Source organism: Antedon mediterranea, chromosome 6 (genome assembly GCF_964355755.1).
Source record: "Antedon mediterranea chromosome 6, ecAntMedi1.1, whole genome shotgun sequence".
Classification (NCBI taxonomy): Eukaryota; Metazoa; Echinodermata; class Crinoidea; order Comatulida; family Antedonidae; genus Antedon; species Antedon mediterranea.
The window spans coordinates 834,272-856,049 of NC_092675.1; the positions used below are offsets into that span (position 1 = coordinate 834,272).

General features: G+C 33.0%; 2 protein-coding genes across 5 annotated transcripts; one reads left to right on the top strand and one right to left on the bottom strand.

Annotated features, from left to right (window-relative positions):
- Nucleotides 1–8,585: 8,585 nt before the first annotated feature.
- On the top strand, nt 8,586–11,574 carry LOC140051464 (superoxide dismutase [Cu-Zn]-like). 2 transcript variants are annotated; one of them, XM_072096684.1, is made up of 7 exons: nt 8,586–8,643; nt 8,862–9,008; nt 9,250–9,266; nt 9,853–9,966; nt 10,135–10,307; nt 10,583–10,700; nt 11,042–11,574. In XM_072096684.1, the coding sequence occupies exons 2-7, from the start codon at nt 8,921–8,923 to the stop codon at nt 11,159–11,161; spliced, it is 630 nt and encodes a 209-aa protein (XP_071952785.1). In that variant the 5' UTR covers nt 8,586–8,643; nt 8,862–8,920; the 3' UTR covers nt 11,162–11,574. The 2 variants fall into 2 exon arrangements, with proteins under 2 accessions (XP_071952785.1, XP_071952784.1); XM_072096683.1 differs by having other exon boundaries at nt 8,598–8,643; nt 8,854–9,008.
- Nucleotides 11,575–16,090: 4,516 nt separating this feature from the next.
- LOC140051404 (uncharacterized) lies at nt 16,091–18,926 on the bottom strand. Of its 3 annotated transcripts, none has more exons than XM_072096615.1 (5): nt 18,812–18,890; nt 18,335–18,525; nt 17,834–18,151; nt 17,163–17,664; nt 16,093–16,977 (listed from the first exon to the last, which is right to left on the bottom strand). In XM_072096615.1, exons 2-5 carry the CDS (start codon nt 18,515–18,517, stop codon nt 16,358–16,360), a joined length of 1,623 nt encoding a protein of 540 aa, XP_071952716.1. In that variant the 5' UTR covers nt 18,518–18,525; nt 18,812–18,890; the 3' UTR covers nt 16,093–16,357. The 3 variants fall into 3 exon arrangements, with proteins under 3 accessions (XP_071952714.1, XP_071952716.1, XP_071952715.1); XM_072096614.1 differs by having other exon boundaries at nt 18,743–18,882; XM_072096613.1 differs by having other exon boundaries at nt 16,091–16,977; nt 18,335–18,926.
- Between the last annotated feature and the right edge of the window lie 2,852 nt (nt 18,927–21,778).

The window sequence follows — 21,778 nt, forward strand, 5'->3', positions numbered from 1 at the left end:
GTCTAATTTCAGAAATAATTGTACAGATTAAAGCAATTGCTTTCTTTATTTAATTAGTATTTTCACCTACAAATTGTAATGGAGTTATAGCTTGGTGAATAATGCTCTTGCCTTTCAATCACAAGATCCAGGGTTCAATCCTGACCAACTTATTGCTTATTGTTGTTACCCACGATTATATACAACTCTACTGAAGCCTTAACAACTACACTCCCTAAGATTTAGTTTATGATACACTTCCTGGGCCCTAACTGGTGAGTAAACGTGCTGTTCTAATATACCATTTCTGGAAAGGTTTTATATTATCATTTGAATCTTTCAGACCTCTATTTTCAATAGTTTCCAAAACCTAGTTCTTGCAAATGGTTTCAGAAGATTTGAAGAAATATTACATTAATTAAAATAGAATGGACTGACCTTTTGAATACCTAGCATAAAATCCTGATTTTGTTCTACTTCTGCTAGAGACAAATAACAGTGAAAGTTGTGGTCCAGTGGTGTAGATGTCTCCAGGCACATGATCTCCTCTACTACTTCCTGTCACTCGCGTGATAAAACCACTAAAAACATCACCACTATCATAAACCTAGGAAATGTATTTAGTTAACATTGTGGCATTGAAATAAACTGGCTAATCCTTGCTTACCATCTTGAAAATACATTATTTCAAAATAATTAAGAATGAAAATAAAGTGAATACAAATAAAATACTTATTTGTAATAGGCAGATGAAATTATATACACTGTCTTGATTCTCAAACTTTACATTTACTAGAAAATTTTAAATTACAAAATATAGACGTACATTTACATAGTCATCCTGAGTTCCGTCCTCAAACTCAATCTGCTCAAACCGGAGTGTGAAAGCTTCTCCAGATGGCTCAGTAATAAACCAAGAACACTGGATATCTTCTGGATAATCATGGACTCCATATCCTGGAGAGGTTATTTCTCCATACCCATAGGAAATATCTATACCCTCACAACCTGTTAAAGAGATAATAGTAAGTATAAAGATATTTCTGCATAATTAATATTATTAAGTATATGATTTCAGTAAACGGTAGTGAGAAAATAGGAAAACACACAAATTAATAATACAAGGCAACATAAAAAACCAATGATCATTTCAATAAAATGTTAATTCTTAACTTCTTACCTAACCAGTATTTGGCGGTGAATCCAAAATATGTCGTCAGAAAATTTGAGTAAAAATTCACCATCATGTACTTGTGTTTGCCAGAGGAGATAATCACACGTGGAAGTTTATTACCCGAAAACCAATCAAATAAATGTTTATTATCTATTTTCTGTTCATCATATACAGTGACGTAATCAAGGTCGGGTTCGGTTTTAAAATCCAGAAACTTTTGGAAAAAAATTACAAAATTGTAAAAATTAACTTTTATAATTAAGGTCACTTTTCATATAAGCATATTGAGTATATGCTTTGAAAATAAAATATTTGAATAAAAAAAAACAGGTTTTATACTCAAAATAATTAGCTTCTTTATGTTTCTTCGAGAACAAGTTTAAATATATTCTAGAGAAAACGAATTCACTAAAATCTCTATTTTTAATCATTTTGTAAATGTGTCCTTTGTTGTTGAAATTGAAATAAAAACTTGCACCAATATAAATAAGATCAACCAACTTTATTATTATCATTTTTAAAAATAACATTTAACTACTTTTTATATGTATTTTTAATATTTGTTTTTAATGTAATTTTGTTGTATAAAACTGAACTTTGAAAAACATTACACAAGTTCTGAAAGTGTATAAAGTATAAAGAATAAAATAAATAAATTCCCTTTTGACAAATTGCAAACAAATGTGAAAAAAGATTGATTTCTCCACATATATAAAACAATAAACTTCAAATGTTTAAATTGTGAAGGAAATATGTTTGATTTAATAAAAAAGTGTAAAGTGTAATTACACCTTTACATGTAGTTAACAAATCAGGTAAACATATTGAATAAATATTGATTTATCCACATATATAAAACAATAAACAATTAAACATTTGTGAAGGAAAGATGTTTAATAAATAAAAAATACATTATAATACCTGAAGTGTAATTACACCTTTACATGTAGTTGTAATTAGTTCAGGTAGACATATACCACTGTTACTTCCACTTCCACTGTCGCTACATTTATCACTCTTGCTACCTTTGCTTGAATGACTGGTGATTGAACCATCTACCTCAACTGCACACGTTGTAATGATCCAATAACAGCGAACATTATTTGGATAGTTCAATCCCAGCAAGTAACCAGGACTATTTAAGTACTTTGCTGTGGTGGTTGCTTGAACATTTCCACCACAATTATCTTCAACTGCATAAATAGAGAAATGAAAGCCTAATGTTTCATTGAAATACACGGTCACTTATAATTTTACATAGTTGTACTGATAAGCAATTTTTAATAGCATAGATTCTTGCCATTTAAAGAGCTTGTTAAAAATTAACACTTAGTTAAAAACTCATAAACATTCAGTATATACCCAAACACACCAGGCTACTTTCTAAACTTTTAATTAATTAATCCACTACTTTTATCATGAATAAAATGCAAAGTCATTTAAAAGGGCGGCGCTCAGGATTTGGCTGTGGAGTAGCATACTCTCAAAATGTTTACAAAAAGCTGACCATGCAATAGAACAATTTAACATCACCATTAAATATCATTAAATGTGCAATAGAACTAATAATGAATGACACATTGTACAAATTAACCAATAAACTTGCCTGCTTCCCAGTTGAGTCTAAATCCAGTGTAACTGACTGCCTGGTTTGATTTGAACGTCACAGTTGCAGAGTTGCTTGTAGTCAATGGCACATTCTCCTGGTCACTTGAACCGGAATATTCTGAAAGCCAACTGAGGTCATACACTGTCACCACATCATAGCCTTGTTGCAGGTCCAAGGTATCAAACTGAAGAAGAATTATTATTATGGCGTTTTATTGTGAAAATAAATATTAACAATATAATATTGATTTTTAAAGCTTATCGGATAAATAGAAAAGGATAGTGAAGATTTAGACCTGTAAAATATGGAATATAAAAAGAATATAGTTGTGAGCTGGTAGCTAAAGAACATTAAATAAGAAAGTTCAACCTAACCATAATATGGAAAATAACTCTAAAAGTTAGGCCTATGAATGATTAGGTATATTATATGCACAACTTAAACACTCAACTGAGTGTATGTGTACAGTAGGTTTTGTATCCAAGCTTCTAAAAAAATTGACAAAGGAACAATACAAATATATTCTGATGTCAATCGTTGCTGTGTACACACACTATTCTTTCTTATTTGTACATTGTCTATTCATCAAGCGTGTCCAACAGTTTTTCATGTTATGACCAGAACTTGGATTACTTTTTTTCTTTTTTTCCTTAGAAGTTTTGTTTGATTAGAGGGAGAGAAGTTCATTTGAAACCTGTACACAAATGTTTTAATGTCATCTGAGAAGTAAAATATCATATTTATGAAGTGCATGTAGTCAAACATGTTCTTTTCAATAACATTATCTAACATACAGTTGCGACCAACATTATCAATAGGAAGAAAAATGTAATAATGCAATAGTTACAATATCATTCTTTATTTATTTTTATTATTTATTAAGGGCAGCATACTTTTAAGGTATTTTTACAAAAATAAAGGATACTTACTGTACCTTTTAAACTAACTAAGAATAAGAATTGTCTCCACAATTCTTCAATTATGTAGGCCTATTTATTTATTTTTATCCATGCAAAATGAAAAAGAAACCATTGAAAATAAGGTTTTACGAAAGAAAAAAGAAATTATTTTTGATTCTAGCATCATTCTAGAGTTCATTGCCTTAAATAGAATATGGAATATTTAACTGAAACCAAATTTCAAAATAATAGAACACAGTAACCACCCCTTCCCAATATTTGACCCCTTATTGTCATTTGTTTGCCAGTCTTCGTCTATAGATCAATATTTACAGAATGGGCTAACAAATCATATTCCTTAACTTTAGGTCAGATGATGACCCAGTTGAATATACTTTTAAAAAACAAAAATTTATACTTTAAAAAAGTTATGGTATGTACACATATGTACTGCATGTTTTTGTGCATCAGCAGTGGTCTTTAAATGTAAGCCACCAATTCATTGAGACGGTTATTAGGCCTACCACAAATGTTTTTTTCATCGTGTCTGTCTATATCATAATTAAGCAGAATTGATAGATAAAGCAAATACATAAAGTGTACATTTTCTTACAGTAAATGATATTTTGGTACCAACTGGAGTCCTTATGGCCCAGGTGCATTCTAGTAGTGGTGGATATTCTATAGGGTACCCTGGACTTGAAATGCTACCTGATATTCCGTCGATGTAACTACCACAGGAACCTGAAAAAAAAATTATTATTACGTCATATGTTTTATATTCAAATAATTTAATTTCAAGTCCATGTTGTTGTCGAATACTTGGCACAACTTGAAATGATTATGAATATTTAAAAAAAGTGACTAAAGAAAGAAATAAAAAATAAACTTTGAGTTTCCAGAAATAAAATTAATATTCTATTTCAAATAATTCAAATAAATAAATAAATAAAAAAAATCTCCTAAATGACTTTCTAAAGGATATCTTTAAATATTTATTGACTTAAGTAAGATACTTTACTTTTCTCACTTAAGTAAGGTTGTTGAATACATTCATTCATTCATGCCCGAAGGCTTTTCTTCAATAACTAGGCCTCCAGCCATTTTAACATAAAAATCATAACATTTAACGAGGGTTTTATAATACATCTCTATACTGGAAAGCATAATAAACCACTGAATAAACCACTGTAGTACTGTAGAGTAGTATATAGAACAATACAAAATAACCCATTTTTTAGCTCTAAACTTGTATTTATGAGCCAGAGACAGTAACAGTCAAAACAAATATCTTACCAGTACATGACAACTCATCCGCACTGTCTGTGCAATCTGATGTTCCATCACACACCCAAGAAGGTGAAATACACTGGCCACTAGTAGGACAGCGAAATTCACCTAAAAGAATTTTTTCATTTTATCAAATGTTCAGTAAATTTGTTAAATTCAACAACTTGATTAATAAATATCAAGAAACTGAGTTGTTCTAAAGGGAGTTAAACCAGAGTAGAGATTCTATTTTTTAACCTCATATTGCCATTTTATGTTGTTTTATGGCAATAAATAAGGAGTTGGTCTAAGATTCAAAAATACTTTTACCCTGTTTCACACAATATGGAGTGGAGTTGTGGCTTGGTGGTTATAATGCTTGGCTACCACTCCAAGGGTCCTGGGTTCAAGTTTTTCTAAGGACAAAATTACAACTCCGCTCCCAAAGACTTGTAATAAGACTTTGTTTATGTAGAGCATTGTATATATGTTTATCTTGCGAACCTCTGAGGGTCCCTAATAATCAGCAATTGCTTGATGGATAATAATTTAATGGCAATTTAATTATACTTACCAACTTCACAAGCATCCAGTTGGCAAACAAAAGGATTTAAGTTATTGCAATCGGCATATTCCCATTTATAGCTTTCCTCTTCAAGAATCATTTCGGCACAACCCTCCAGTCTGTCCACTGGCTGCAGGTCAGCCCACTGACCATTGTATGTTGTGGATGAAATACCATCAGACCACATATAATTACCATTTGTACCCCAGAAGCCTAGAAATTATAACATTTGTATTAAAATTAAGTTCATGAGTCAACAAAGGTGTGTGCTATTTAATATTTAAGATCAATAGGCATGGGTTGTTGTATACTATTCGTGTACAAACAAACTCCATGATGACATTATAAAATGTTTGTACGTTATCATTCAAACAAAAACAAACTAACATACAAACATACCTCTTTTCCTATGTAATATTAATAAAACTTTGTTCTGGTCAATTCAGAGGATAATAATCTGAAGTACAGTAAGTATGTGAACTACCATATACTTTTCAATTATGGTACGTACTTCCCTAGGTCTCAGGATTAAGATCTATTGTAAAAACTAGATCTTCATCCATCACTATTATACACTCCTTCAACCCACTCTATTGACATTTAACCTGGAAGTCAATTTTCCACAATGTACTTTGAACTATTTTATTATAAATTTGTTATTCAAATGTTACAGATGTCTACGTACCAACCCAAATTGTGGAATCATCATAAATTCCGGTTGCATTTTCTGCGATTTTGGCTGCTATCAGATTATCAGAATAATCATTGATAATCACTATATGTGCTCCAAATCTAAGGAAACAAATTAAAATTAAATAAAGTTTTTTCTCTTTTTTTTTCATTCAAAGAGCATTATTATTATATTATTATTTGACTTTAGGCATTAATTGAATGTCTGCTCAGACAGACTGATTTAATTTCGTTTTACTGTATCTGTTTGCAAGATAGTGAAATACTACTGCAGTAGGCTACTTACTGTTGACATACATTTTCAGCATCCTGCCATGGTAACCTGTTAGAAAATGCCTTAAAACATCTACCAACTTCTAGAATCCACCCTTCAAAAGCAAAAACCAAAAATGACTGTCAAACACATTCATCAACACATAGTTCGAGTTAGGCACACAGGCACAGAACAAATTCTAAACTGCCCGGTGACGGTGAAAATGTATTAATTAACTTGAAATGATAAGATGAGAAAATCTGTGAGATTTCCCAACCAAGATTCAAACCCGGAACCTTCTGCTTGATGTCATAACTAGTGCTTTGGTACAGTATTGTTCAAACTTGATTGGAAACTCTCGAACAGAAGGTGTAACGGGCTACTCCTTCAAAAAGATCCTCTCTTTTATTTTTTAAGTGTAGACTTGCCCCAAGTCTGTGTATTCATTGTCTTTTTTTTAATTTATTTGTTTTTGTAAACAATGATGTTTATTGTTTAAAATGGGAAGTAGTGGTACTTTGGATTTTTGGATCTTTCTAACTAATAGGATAGGCCAATACCATTTTTATTCCTCCTCAAAATTAAATTGAAATATGGCACCATTCACAATGGATGGATGCAGAAGATTGGGCCGTTGGGCCACAAATTTGTTGAGATCCATTAATTAATTGAGATTAGTTAATCCAACCAGTGTATAGCCTATATTACCTTCTGAGCATTGAAATTCGATAACATCATTTGTTATCGTGTTTCCCAATTCCACTTGCTGAAAAAAATAGTAGAAGAATACTTTATAAATAAGTAATCAAAACACAGATGGAAACAATGACACAATCATCTGAAGGGGTAGAGAGAGGTGAAGGTGAGTGTCAAATGACTCTCCACATCCACATTTCTTTGGAAATATATACTGCCACACACATAATTGTCGATGAAAAAAAAGTAAAATAAACTTACACAATCTACCTGACCAGCGTTCAAGATCAATACTATACAGTTTATGAATAAGAGGTCCTTTACAAAGGATGACATTCTAGACATACACATTCGTATCTGCTTAGACAAAGAATCTGGTATTAAGCCACAAACTGCCTTGTATTATTACTTCATTAAATTCCGATTTTTAATGAAGTCTTCTGGAAAATGTGATATTTTTTCCCTGTTGTGAACACACACTGGATGTGGTATGCATAGTGGCCTATAGGCTAAAGACACAAAACAGCGAATTTAGGCCCTATTATTAATATTTGTTTACCGAAATCCAAAGAAAAATTAGCCAAACAAGTATTATTGTCACTGTATTGAAGATTTAACCAATCAGTAACAAGCAAATATTTATTGTATAACAACGTTTAAACATATAGTCCACTTAACGTAGGCGGCAGGACCAAATTGTCTTTCTTTCTTTCTTGTGTCATGTAGGCCTACTTATTGAAGTTCAATGAGATGATTGTTCCATTCCTAACATTTTGATTGATTTTGATGTCTGTATTTTTAAATATTTTGGTTTTTTTTCTTTTTCACTGGTGTAATTTTGTTATTCATTGTAAAGGTTATACGTGTGTGCAGAGAAACAGTAAAACTGAAAACATGTCAGCTAAGATTTAGAATTGGAACCACACACAACAACATAAATTGAATAAAACAATACAAAAAGGATCATAATAGTCGACATCTTTAAAAAATCGTGATATAAAAATATAACAGTGTTATAAACTGAATTAGGATTGCAGATACAACAGGCCCCGACATGCATTAAGAAGTACACTTTATTTGAAAGTTAGGTCTGTGGTAAACCATGTCTTGTCAGAAGAAAATAATGATTGAGTTATTGTTGTATATATTGTTAAAACTGTATACAATATTTAAACAAAGACATCCCTTTTTTTAATAGTCCAATTTGTGTATACGAAATAGGCCTACTGTTGTAGATACGTTATATAACGTTATCCATAATAATAATAATAATATTATGTATATTATACATTATACCATGATTTTGATGAATTACAGCGATACATCAGCTGGTACCATCACAAACTGGGTAAATAAATAGTAAAAAATGAACATGCAAATAAAATGATGAATATTATGTATGTATAAAATCGCAGCATTGATGTTACGTAAGGTTGATATCGATGAAATACCTAGTTAGTGCCTGGAAAAAGAAATCTACAAAAAAGTTCATGAACAAGCAAACAAAAGGTAAAACAATCTTTATAATATAATACATCATTAATTTAAATCTACTGGCGATTGTATTGAATTCGATTGCAAGTTTATCGATAAAAGACGCTCTATTACAACCTAATGATCGTAATGCCGATTATATAAGTCGGTGAATTAAGTCATTATTATTCACCAACTATGCCACCAACCCGCATTAAATACCAAGTATGCATTGTAATTAATTAGTTTATCAGGTATTCTTCATTGTAAGGTGTGAGACAACAAGGGAAGAACGATAATAATCAGTGAAATCATGAGGAATTTGGGATTTGCCGATGTATTTTGTTTGTCTGTATTAATGGTGTACGTTTCCGTTGGCACAGCCAGATGCGCTTCCGCTTGTAAGTATTGCAGTTTATTTCTAGAAGAGAGACTACCATTTAAATCATTATAAACATTATAAATGACGTCTGTATAGAGTACATGTACATATAGCTATTGATTGATTGTTGTAGTTGTTTATATAGCGTTTAACCGTTGTTTAGTCTTATAATATTTTTGAGCTTGTCAACAAAACGAATTTCCCATGTGAAGCAATACAGAGAGTTAAATAAAAATATGTTTATTGTTATATTTTTGCAGATCGTAACCCGCTGAAGGTGAGTAAAATTGTTAATGTTATAGAGAATTGCTTGTTTTTTTTCAACGTTAGCTATTGTGCCTTGGCACAGTTAACTAATCGTCACTGTGATGAATTTGGATGATTCGTAAATTGTGATATTAACAAGATTATAATACGAGGTTTCGTTGGTCCTTTAAAATATCATTATGAATACCAACATAAAATGTTATAGTTTCAATAAATTCAGAACAGGAAACACCTAGTTGTTTTAAAGTTCAACGTTAATTGAACACAAGATATAATTCTTAAATTTAGTGATTGTTTTTATAATCAGTACACTCAACATATGTAGGCCTATGATATGTAGAGTCATTTTGTTGCAATTTTTTGAAAAAATAACAGTGCAGTTTGTTGAATAATGGTGATAAACTGTGCAACAATCATGAGTTAGGCTTTTGTCTTTCATCTTTTGTCGCTACCATAATATGAGAGATATAATTACCATAACGTTAACATTAACTCTACTTAATAAATACTGCAAGAAAGCAGTCTACTTTAATTTACATGTTTAGTGTAAGACATTATAAGACATACACTTTACAATATTCTTCTCTATGTTTAAGTCAAAATCAACACCTGTACTGTACGCCAGTTGTGAAGTACGGCCAAATGCAGCATTGGATCTCGAACTAGCTGAAACAAATGACGTAAATGGACGTATTTTCCTGACACACGAGGTAGGTAGATATATTCTCACATGATCCCTGTCTTATCAACGTCGATTTGTTAATATAAAATAGGTAGATTGTACACTATTCCTTTCAGTCATCCTGTGACGTTCCAAACAAAGTCACCGGTTCAAACGAAATATGTTAAACATAATATTATTCATTTTGTATTCAAAGTTGGGTAAAGACATTGAAATCCAAGTGGAACTTGAAGGGTTAGATCCCACAGGATCTCTGCTTCACGGTTTCCATGTGCACGAGTATGGCGATTTAAGCGATGGGTGTGACTCAACAGGTTCACATTTTAATCCTTTTGAACAGGATCACGGAGGACCAGACGATATTATTCGGTTTGTTTTTTAAATCCTTATTTACAGAACTGATTTGATTCTCTCATTGCTCCTTTGAAAACAATGGTATATTATTACTATACTATTATTATTAGGCATATTGTTTTAAATTGATTTAAACAATATACTGGTAATTGCGTTTAAAAGACTTCTTTTCACTGGATAACGTAATACAGAAATCGCATAAACTTAAGTAGCGCTTTCTCAGGAGCAGTTTTGTGGCGTGTAAGTTCTTTTTTAATTTTACTCATAACATCGTTATTGTTTGCTTTCAGACATGTTGGTGATTTAGGTAACATTGAACGCGACGCATATGGTCGGGTTTCTACCACTATAACTGATGATCTGGTGTCTCTTTGGGGGATGAACTCAGTTTATGGAAGAGCTTTCGTGGTACGCCCTATATTTTAATAACATCAATGTTACATTCAACTATTAAACACAGCTGTCAATAAAATTAAGCGGATTTGTGCTATATTAGGCCTACATGATGTGTAATTCATAATAAATAAGATTATTTCTTCGCTTTACAACATTCGTCATCTTTATGTCAAATCCTCTCCTCCAAGAGTTACACATGGCATTGAAATTAGTTCTATTGTAAACCAGTCTGTAAATGACCATGAATCACGTTTGACGAACTGGAAATCGAATCAAATTGTCAAATTATTCGTTCACAGTTTAGTTTACTAAGATAATTAGGCCTATATAACAATACTGTTTGTTACTTGTAGATCCATGCCGACGAAGACGATCTTGGAGATGGCGGGTACGATGATAGCCTGACGACAGGACATGCCGGTTCTAGGCTTGCCTGCTGTGTCATTGGTCGTGCAACAACTGACGATGAATGAACAGTTTGGTATGCCGTGCGTTGTTATGCAAATGAGTTTGTGCAGGTGTAGTGAAGATGGTATTGTTAGTCATTCGCGGTCAACACGCCACACTGTTAAATGTTTTTAATCTTTATTAGAAATTCAATTCATGTAAAGACACAATTTTCTGGACGGGAACCTAGCTGCTTCCCTCTTTTAGTTTGCAAAATTACAATCTCGAATAGAAGTCCATCTGGAAAAGAAGCCCACCCAAAAGTGTACTAACAAATAAGGAGCACTTTTCGCATCTTTTTTGGGGTTTTTAATGGATAAATGAATGCCATACAACTTTGTTTCTGATTTTTTTTTTTTAAAGCCCCTCTTGTTTAGGCACAGGCCTGATATTTTCAACCCTCTAAATATCTCTCCTTCAAAATAAAAGAAAAACAATATTTATTTTATATAAAAAAAAACATTTCTATATAGATGTTTCAACCCAATCTACTAGAACTGACAGCACTCAAACCTGAGTTCCATTTTTTCGGCCAGGAACCTATGCAGCTCTATTTTTCAAAATTGTCTTTGCTCAGCACCAAGCATGGTGGGGTACTGAAGATTCTTATACATGTTGTTTGAAAAAATAATAGATGTCATTTCCGGAGACCTTGCAGCTCTATTTTAAACAGTTTTGTATGCCGTGCGTTGTTATGCAAATGAGTTTGCGCAGGTGTACTATGGGGAAGATGGTATTGTTAGTCATTCGCGGTCAACACGCCACACTGTTACATGTTGATGTTGTTAATCTTTTACATTAGAAGATTGTTCAAACCATGTAAATAAAACATTTTCCGGCCGGGAACCTAGTAGCTCCCCTCTTTTAGTTTGCAAAAAGTAATCTCGAAAATAACTGCATGTGGAAAAGAAGCACACCCAAGAGTACTAAAAATGAAGGAGCACATGGGCTTCTTTTCGAGGTTTCATAGAAGTCTATTTAATGAAAAATAATGCCATGCAATTTTGTTTCTGATTTTAAAAAAGGTCCACTTGTTTAGGCCTGACATTTACAAACCTCAAAGTATCTCTCTTTCAAAATAAAAGAAAAACAATATTCATTTTGTTTATTTATTTCTTTGTTATTTAAACAAAAATACCCGTAGAGGTTCGAACCCAACCTACTAGAACTGGCAGCACCCAAAGCTGAGCATTATCCGTTAGGCCACAAAGTAGTACTGTACATGACTAAACAGCTGATAATAGTCTATTTATACGTGTATTACGTAATTCATCATAAAAATCCCATTAACCTTGTTGGATTTAAAATTAAAATTGTAATGATAATAGTATAATCATGCAAGTACGAAGAAATAAATACTGGCAAATAAATTTTAATTTAAAAATCATGATAAGTTTTTTTGTTTCGTTTTCTTTCTGTTTTTATACTTGTACTATTATTGTTGCTCTTTTGGCGCTCCATAGAAACAAAAACATTGAGCATGGGGGAGCTCGAGGAGTTACATTGTCATTACAGTATACAAAGAAACACATCTGTAAAATCATCAATTTAAAGGATTTATTTATTTGTTATTATGTGTTTCTCCTTCTGAAAGTACTTATAAGTCCTAATTTTAAAGTGTGGTGTTCAGGATAAAGTTAGTCAACAAATTTGGAGTCAAAATACAAGAAAGGCAGGTGCGTAAGAAAAACATCCTCTGAAGCAACACAATGGAGTAAATATATACCAACAAACAACCCGTCAAGTTTGTTTGTTGTAAAGAAAAAATATACATTTACTCAACGGGCGAAAATAATGTGAGTTTATCTATGTTTTGCGGTAGTATTAAATTATATTTATGGTAATAAATGAAACCTACTGTGTTTAAAATTATGTATGGATAAACAAGTATTGTTTTTAAGCTGTAGTATATCTTAGTATTTGTAATCTTAGGTGTTGGGTCTTAGCTTTCGTGATCTTAGGTCTTAGGGGGTCTGAGCTTTCGTGGTCTGAGCTTTCGTGACACCCCAAAATTGCCCCATTATGGAATAAGAGGCGTGGTTCTTGATTGGTACCGAAGCTACCTTAGAGAAAGACAACAATTTGTACAAATTGGGAAGTGTCAGTCTGTAACCATAATAATAAAACAAGGCGTTCCACAAGGGTCAATCCTTGGACCCCTGCTGTTTTTGATTTTCATAAATGACATGTTTTCTGTAAGTAATGTCGTTGATTTAATAATGTTTGCAGATGATACGAATATGTTTTTACAACACAATGATATCGTCACTGCCTTTACAATAATGACAAATGAACTAAATAAAATTGAGAAATGGTGTAAAACTAATAGATTAACTATTAATACAACCAAGACTACGTATATGTTATTTAGTGGAAAGAATACCAACATTGACACATCCCAATTTGTACTTTCAATAAATAGAGTTTCAATAGATAGAGTAGGCCTACCATATACTAAATTTCTCGGTGTCGTCATTGATGAGAAACTGAACTTTAGACACCATACAAATGCAGTTTCTTGTAAAGCATCCTCAATAATTGGTGCCATGTGTCATATAAAAAAATTAGTATCTACTGAAGTGTTACTTACCATATACAAGACACTTATATTACCAGTGTTGACATATGGTATTATTGTATGGGGTGCGGGGAACAAAGACAATTTGGATCGCCTTCTATTGCTTCAGAAAAAAGCTCTTAGGATCATTTGTAAGGTAGACTTTCATCATCCCTCTTCTCAGCTCTTTGTGAAAACGGGCACATTTAATATATTTGATTTGTATAAAAACAGTGTTTTAAATTTTATGTTTAAATACCAAAAAGGACAACTTCCAAAATGTTTTAATTCTTTATTCAGTTTATTTGATAATTATCATACATATAACACTCGAAATAAAGACAATTATTGTATAAAATTAAAATCAACTAATATGGGTCAGCAAAGTATAGCATATAGAGGACCTAAGCTATGGAATCAACTTATAAGAAATATAAGAGAGAGTGAAAATATATCAATATTTAAAAAACTATTACTAAATAAATGCATTAATAGTTATAAAGAAACAATATATCTATGCGAAAACAACATTTGTAAAATATGTCTAACTTTAACTTAATTACTTACATTTTCGTATATATTCTGAGACTGATGTATATATATATGTTATATTATAGTACGTTGTATTTTCCTTCATTTATTTACTACATGAAAACATTTTTTGTAATATATTTGTAAATTTATATTTTAAGTTAGGGTGCCACAGATTAAAAGCTTTGCTTGCTTGTGGTTATCCTGTTTTTCACACTTTATTGTACTTAATCCTTTATTTATATTTTTAAGAATGTTGTGTGAAAAATAAAAGAATCAATCAATCAATCAAAAAAAAAAAAAAACCAAAATGATCAGTCAGCTCAGTCGCCTGAGCGTCGTGTTCACAACACGTATGTCGTGGGTTCGATTCCCACGCTGGTCGGTGGGTTCGATTCCCACGCTGGTCGGTGGAATAGAGTTAAAGGCAGGCGGCCACTGTGTTTGGGGTTCACAGAATTATACGTCCCCCTTTCCACCACACATCATGAGGCGACAACATCAATGCATCTGGTGATGTGCTGGAAACGACCCCCAAAAGGCTGTGGCAGGGCCTTAGTGCTGAGGCAGGGAGAGCACATTTAACATCTTTTTTTTTAATTTAATTTTTTTTTTCAACCTGTATTCGATCTCGTAAATGTTATGTTTGCCGCCCTCAATTAAAAAAATGAATTTTATATTTTCATCGCAGGTGTACGAAACGGTTTGGGTATGTCGTGCGTTGTTATTTAATGGTTGTGCAGGTGTAGTGTCAATTCGCGGTCAACACGCCACACTGTTAAATTTGGATTTTGTTCATCAACGTTGCTAGCTACATTGGTAGCGAAAATGTCCCATTCATGCAAAATATTGTATTGTAAAATGTTATGAATAAACGTTTATGGTCGCATTGTCCCCAGAATAAATGAAAATATTATTTTAAACAGATAGTTTGTCAACAATGGTTTTTGGATGGGGTTAATGGACAGTGAAATAAGAACAATTTGCAAAGATGCCGATTTCTAGACCAATTTTGAAGCTTTGACTAATTCCGCCGCCGGGCTAGGCCTTAGGCATATACGAAGTCGAGTTTTTAAAGTAGAAAACCCCACCTACAATTTTGAAGTCGCGTCTGGATAGTTGACATTTTAACATTTAATATCATAATTATCATAGGTGATTATGTATAGTAATAAGTATAAGTAAAAGTGCAATTCTGGGCTCTATTTTCATTATTAGCTCTGCCTCAACCATGGTGGGCTAGTACTGGAGATTTAATATTTAATTTCATATTTCAATGAATAGGTGCACTTTCCGGGGAGACTAAATAAGTATTTATCTTAGACAAACGCAAGTTATTAAAATCACTGATATGGCTTAAAACTATTTTTTTCTTTTGCATTACGGATGGAGTAACCGATATTGAACATATTGAAATACGTTAATAATAATAATAATAATAAGATTTATATAGCGCACATATCCACAAAAAGGCTCAAGGCGCTTGTGAAAAACCATGAAAAAACATATAAAAATACATTACCCCCATTCACGTTATGAATAAAAGTTTACGGTATGGCCGCACCATTCCAGAATTTATATGTTTTAAACAGATAGTTTGTCTCAGTTCTTGAATGGGGTTAATGTAATTTGTTTCTCTCCACAAACAAGAGTAACATGGCACTGGCATTAGTCTAAAGATAAATAATGGCACCATGTTTGAATGAACTGGAAATCGAATCAAAGTTTTCAAATTATTCGACCAGTTTTCTTACTAACAATAGAAACATGATAAATGTTGCTCTTTCACTTCCACCAAGATAATTCATAATTTTTGTTACTTTACTTTGTAGATTCATGCTCGGTATGGTAGTCTGACGAGGCATGTAGCTACTAGACTTGCCTGCTGTGTTATTGGCCGTGCAACAAGTGACGATGATGATGATCAAAACTGAATGAATTGTAATGAAAATAAAACTAAATTTATTTAACGAAATTAGATAAACATAAAAGATTAATATAGCCCTATCTTAAATAATAAAATAATTTACAGAATTATAATTGTGAAAAAAAATACTAGTTCATATATTGAATTAAATACAACGTAAAAAATGTTTAGAAACAAAAATACATTTGAAATATTCAATAAATGTGTTTATGCTTTTTGTGATGTAATAACAACTTTCTCTTCTTTCTGTTCACCAGTCTTCCGTTGAGTATCTGTGCCATTCAACTGATCTAGTTCAGGTATCTCGTCCTCTCCAGAGTGATTTATGTCCTCATGTCTGTCTTCGTATCGCCTGTTTTGCTGGTAATAACCTCGACGTTGATCGTCCTGCTGACGACTGAAACCATTACCTTGATGATCCCGTCGATAATGTCCTCTTCCTCTTCCACCGAATCGTTTGTTATAGTATTCATAATATCCAACTACATCTTGTGATTGTTCGTTATAACGACGATCTCGTTCGGTGTTTCTTCCTCCCCTGTGGCTGCTACCACCATAACGTCGAGTGGCCCAACTATCTCTTGGCTGTGCTGCTCCGTTCAAGTGTTGCTGCTGATGAATCCGCTCGCTTAGATCACTGATGTTGGCTTTCTGTACGTTACAGTCGTCGAAGAGGAGCTGGTGACTATTGGTGAGATGATCGAGTCTGGAATTTAGGTAAGGTATCCACTGTCCAAATTGAGTCTCCAGCACGGTTAGACGTTCGCTCATTGTGAGTAGGTCTACACCTATTTGTTCGTTTGTAAGAATTGGAGCCCAGCATACATCTAAGTTTTAAACATAAATATATATATGCGCGGTCATAAAACAAATATATTAATTTACATTCAATAAAAAACGAAAATTCAAAACAGTTTATAAATATTTAAAAAATAGTTAGGCCTAATATAGTTGTATAATTGTAACATATCACGTGGAACATTAATTGTTAACCGGAATATGAAGAACTAACCCCCATCGGCTGTCGAGTACTGCACGTATTGGGTTGTTGGGTCACTGCTTACAGGGATAGCGGCTGTTTGTTGTTGAAAATCGTGTGTACTTCTTTCGATAGCGTTATTTGTTACTGAATTTTCCGATTCGTCGGGAACTTTCATATGCTCAGACTCAAAACGGTTGGTCTTCTCTGGTTCTAGTGCAGCAGTAGGTATAGCCTTAAGACGTGTATCATCCTCTACCAAATCATTTGCTATCTGGTGACAAACTGTCGTCTTCTGAAGAGTTTTAGTTTGATCCATGGATTCCTCAACTTTTGTTTGTGAATAAGTAGCTGATGTTTGGGTGCTTGTTTGAACATCTTGGTTGACTTTATTATTGGTTACTTCCGCAACCTCTACTAAAGGGCAACTCTGGGAAGACTTTTCAGTACTATCGATCTCATTCACCACCAATGCCTGGTTATTCACGGCAGACCAGTCAAAAACAGGTTGGTCATTGACTCTGGATAAGTCCGGCTAAAATAAAAACAAAATCGTTTAAAAAAACAAATTATTGTTAACGAGTAGCGACTTTAATCTGAAAAATAGGTTGGGGTGTACTAGAACCGCTAATAGAGGTTAAAACCCAGTTTGTATATTGCAAAGACCAGTCAAGCTACATAAACGACTTCCAAAGCTAACAAACCTTTTCATCAATCTTTACATCATTTTCGTCATCGGTTTGATGATATCCTTGGCTACTGTCACCTAACGACCTCTGTGCGCCGACGACGGTCACTGCATCTGCACCAACGATCACGTATTCATCTTCCGTGTTTGATGCAGAGATGTGTGGCTCAGGACCTGCAGTGGTTGAATTTTCGTCGTATTGCATTCCATCCAGTTTCTCCTCTTCGTCACAATGCTTACTCAAGACATTCCCATCTTGGTCGTCCTTTCCGTCGTCATCGTCGGTGTCAATTTCTTCATCAGGATCTGTTGCATCATTGTTGTTGTTGCAATTCTGCCGGAGAAGAAATAATTAGACTTGTAGGCGTGGTATAAAGGAGAAAGATGGTAGGCAATTACATAAAAAAATAGATAAAGAATATAGAATATTAAGTTAGCTAGTTAGGCACGTCCCCAATGCAATCAAGGATAGCCTAGGCCTAGCCTATAGTAGTATGGTAGGCTAATGATAATTTACCGAGTTTAACTGAAGTTGCAGATAAGGAGTGTTGAGTGAGTTGTCCTTCTTCCTGGGTCCAATTTCTGTAAAATCATCGTCTAATCCGAAAGAAAATGATTTACTTGTCCCAATGATCCTTCCATTCTTGCGGGAGTCTGCGTAAACGAACTTAAATTGACCCACTTCTTGAGATGGCATCATGGTATCTTCTGGAACGGAAGAGAGATCAAATTTGACTTGAAAAAGGACAGACCATCTGTAACGAACACATTCCTTCGGTATAGGTTGAAGACATAAGCAATCTTGAAGAATTTTGCCAGCCGCGGTGGCTGGTAAAATCCCGACAACATTCCGATCCAATAGGCGAGAACGTTGGACACGACATTGGACTATGACTGAGTTTCGGATGCTATACGTGCGTCTCACATGTTCAAATTCTACTTCCTGTCTTCTTTTTCGTTCAAGGCAGGTTGCCTTTTTATCATGTTGACTTACAACCATGATTATGTAACTCCCTTTGTTGCTCAATCAATGCAAGTGAAAAGAAGTGCCGGGCCCTATCATGTACAATCAAGCAGCCACTACCAAAGTAATGTTTTTGTTTGATCCGTCCAAATGTTTTATTCCAAAGTGAACACGTGTAGAACATAAAAAACAACGCTCTACGGGTACGCGCATGGATTACGCGCTGTTGCCCGATGAACATGCATCGTCAAGGAGATAAAGGATTGTACTTTAAACTAAAAGCAATTGTACTGTAAAACATAATAATATAAACATTTGTGTAGCGTTGTCTATAACTGTTGCACGTTACTACCTATTAATTTTAAGTATCCGTTATTTGTTGTAGAATCATCAGATTTACCTTTCCATTTTTACAATTAATGTTTCATCAGACATACCGACTGAACTTTTTTTTCATTGTTTATTGGCTCTCTGTGCGCATGCCCAGTTCACAAATTCCCATTTAGACTCTCTTTCCATACGTTCTTTGGGGTGTGCGCATGCCCAGTCCGAGAAAAAGAAAACTAGTTATAAGCTACCGCGCGTTATAGTTACCTTGAATATTATAATTGCCTAAAGGCGCGGCGCAAAAAAAAAGAAGAAAATCTTCGACATCAGTTATGTAACTCTAAAGGTTCACTAAATAAGTTAGAAAATTTACAATACCAAATGGCTAGAATTATTTTGAAGGCACCAAGAAACGTCGCGAAAGCGGCATTGATTGGTGACCTAGGATGGGAGACACTCTACACCATCCAAAATAAATTTAGGATGTCCTATTTTAACAGAATTAAAAATATGGACGACCAAAGGTGGCAAAAACTACTATGTAGATCTATAATGGATGTAGAAGATAAGGTGAAATGGAAGTGGATTAACCATATCAAAGATTTATTATGTAAATTTGATTTAGGAAATAAGTTTAATTTAAATCCGGAAAGTCAATGGTTCAAGAGTTTTACACATGCCAACTCTCTAGAAAATATCAAGGAATGGTTAGAAGGTGCAAAAACAAAGTCAACCCTCTCCGAATATTTGAAATATAAACATGAACCTAAAGCAGAGACATACATGTTTGATATGGTGAATTTTGATTCCATTAGTTTAAAGTTTAAAGCGAGGTCTAACTCTCTTGATTTAGAAGGTAGAAAAAATACATGGTCAGAAAATGAGACTGGTTTTTGCAAGCTATGCAACAATCAGTTAATTGAAACTACAGACCATTTTCTACTTGAATGTTCAAACCTTAAAAATGTAAGAGAAACACATTTTAACTTACTAAAAATGGATTTATTATATTGTGGTTATGATACATTCTGGGAAAATTTTAGAAGTGGTACAATCGAATACCAACATCATATTTTACTTGATGACCTTTATTTAGAATTTCCATTTGAGAGAATCGGTGAAATTGTAGACTATCACTGTAAACAATACTTAACTGCTGCATGGAGACATAGAAAGACTACACTTAATATATAATATATAAATATTTACCGCCCACCATATTATCTACTAACATTATTTTACCATTTATCTAATTCAATAATATATTATATATATATTTTTTTTTTTTTTTTTTTTTTTTTTCCTTCAAAATTATATAATGTAACCTAAATCTAAATAAAATAAATAAATAATACAGTACTAAAAATAAGACTAAATAGTATAATAAAAATTGTATCACATTTAATTAAATTACAAATAACTATTAATATTAAATATAATAAGAACAAATAATCATATAAAAGTTGCATTTATTTTAATAATAACAGTATAATAAATCAATTAGCAGTTATATATATATATATATATATATATATTTTTTTTTTTTTTAGTAATAATAATGATAATATATTCGCTTAAACTTGAAAATATTTATAATACTGATAATAAATAGATAATAACATTAACTCCATCATATAGGTTAAGTATTGTTCGATATGTAAGATTACCTTGTTTTTACTAATTTCATTTTACTTGTATAATTCGCTTCTTAGTTAAGACTTAAATGTTATTTTTTGATACTTTTCTTTTTGTTTTTACATTGCCTTGTAAATGAACGCACCGTCTTATAAACGTGTGCCGCTGATACAAAAGCGTTCGTTCAATAAATTTATCTTTATCTTATCTTATCAGTGACGGTTTCAAATGCTATGTTTGCTGCCACCATTTAAATGCAACTTGTGTCAAAGGTTATGTTGTAAAATTATAAGCTGGAAGAGTGGGAAATTTGATCATCACAGGCCTTCTTGGTTTTCGACATGACAATCTTCTTTAGATAAATTAAGGTAAGTTACAATATCAATCAAAACAATTTGTAATGATAACACTGACATGCTTATATTAGAGGCCTAGGACTTACTACTTTATTGTAGGTAGGCTAGGCCTAGGCTAGGCCTACTCTAGCTAGCTAGCTAGTAGGTACTCTCTAGTAGGCCTACTACTCTTCTCTTTTATAGTGTAAAGTATGTACAGTACTATCAGTAGAGACTATTTGTTAGTATTATAATAAAATAAGTATAGAGTAGTAGTAGTAGGGCCTATACTAATGTTATTGAGGTTTCAGTCAGTCAGCAGTCAAGTAGGCCTATCATACAGTAGTTCTATACTAGCCTAGGTTACATAGGCTAGACAGTACTATAGTATTAAGTTTAGGAGGCCTCATTATTGGCATTGACACTTCTTGCACCAATTTTGGACAATAAATAAGGTTTATCGCAAAATAGCGTGCACTACACAACATGGTGGAAAGGATTTGGGAGCAAATGTCAAAACGAGTATGTGAATGTTGTTTGTACATACGCATAGTGACGTTTGCTCCCAAACCCTTCCCTCGCAAAATCAAGTTTTTCTAAGATAAACCTTATGCATTCAAAAATGTCCAACATGTTTGTACAGTACGTGTGCAATTTGAACGATTTGCGAAAATTTAAATTGCACAAGGATTTCTATGCG

Bases quoted from the DNA above. Each gene is read 5' to 3' on its own strand.
- LOC140051464 (XM_072096684.1), top strand. From the start codon at position 8,921: ATGAGGAATTTGGGATTTGCCGATGTATTTTGTTTGTCTGTATTAATG. The intron at 9,967-10,134 runs GTAGGTAGATAT...TTGTATTCAAAG, and splicing joins GTATTTTCCTGACACACGAG to TTGGGTAAAGACATTGAAAT. The intron at 10,308-10,582 runs GTTTGTTTTTTA...GTTTGCTTTCAG, and splicing joins GGACCAGACGATATTATTCG to ACATGTTGGTGATTTAGGTA.
- LOC140051404 (XM_072096613.1), bottom strand. From the start codon at position 18,817: ATGGTTGTAAGTCAACATGATAAAAAGGCAACCTGCCTTGAACGAAAA. The intron at 18,152-18,334 runs GTAAATTATCAT...CTTCTCCGGCAG, and splicing joins TGCAACTTCAGTTAAACTCG to AATTGCAACAACAACAATGA. The intron at 16,978-17,162 runs GTTAGTTCTTCA...TTTAAAACTTAG, and splicing joins GTACTCGACAGCCGATGGGG to ATGTATGCTGGGCTCCAATT.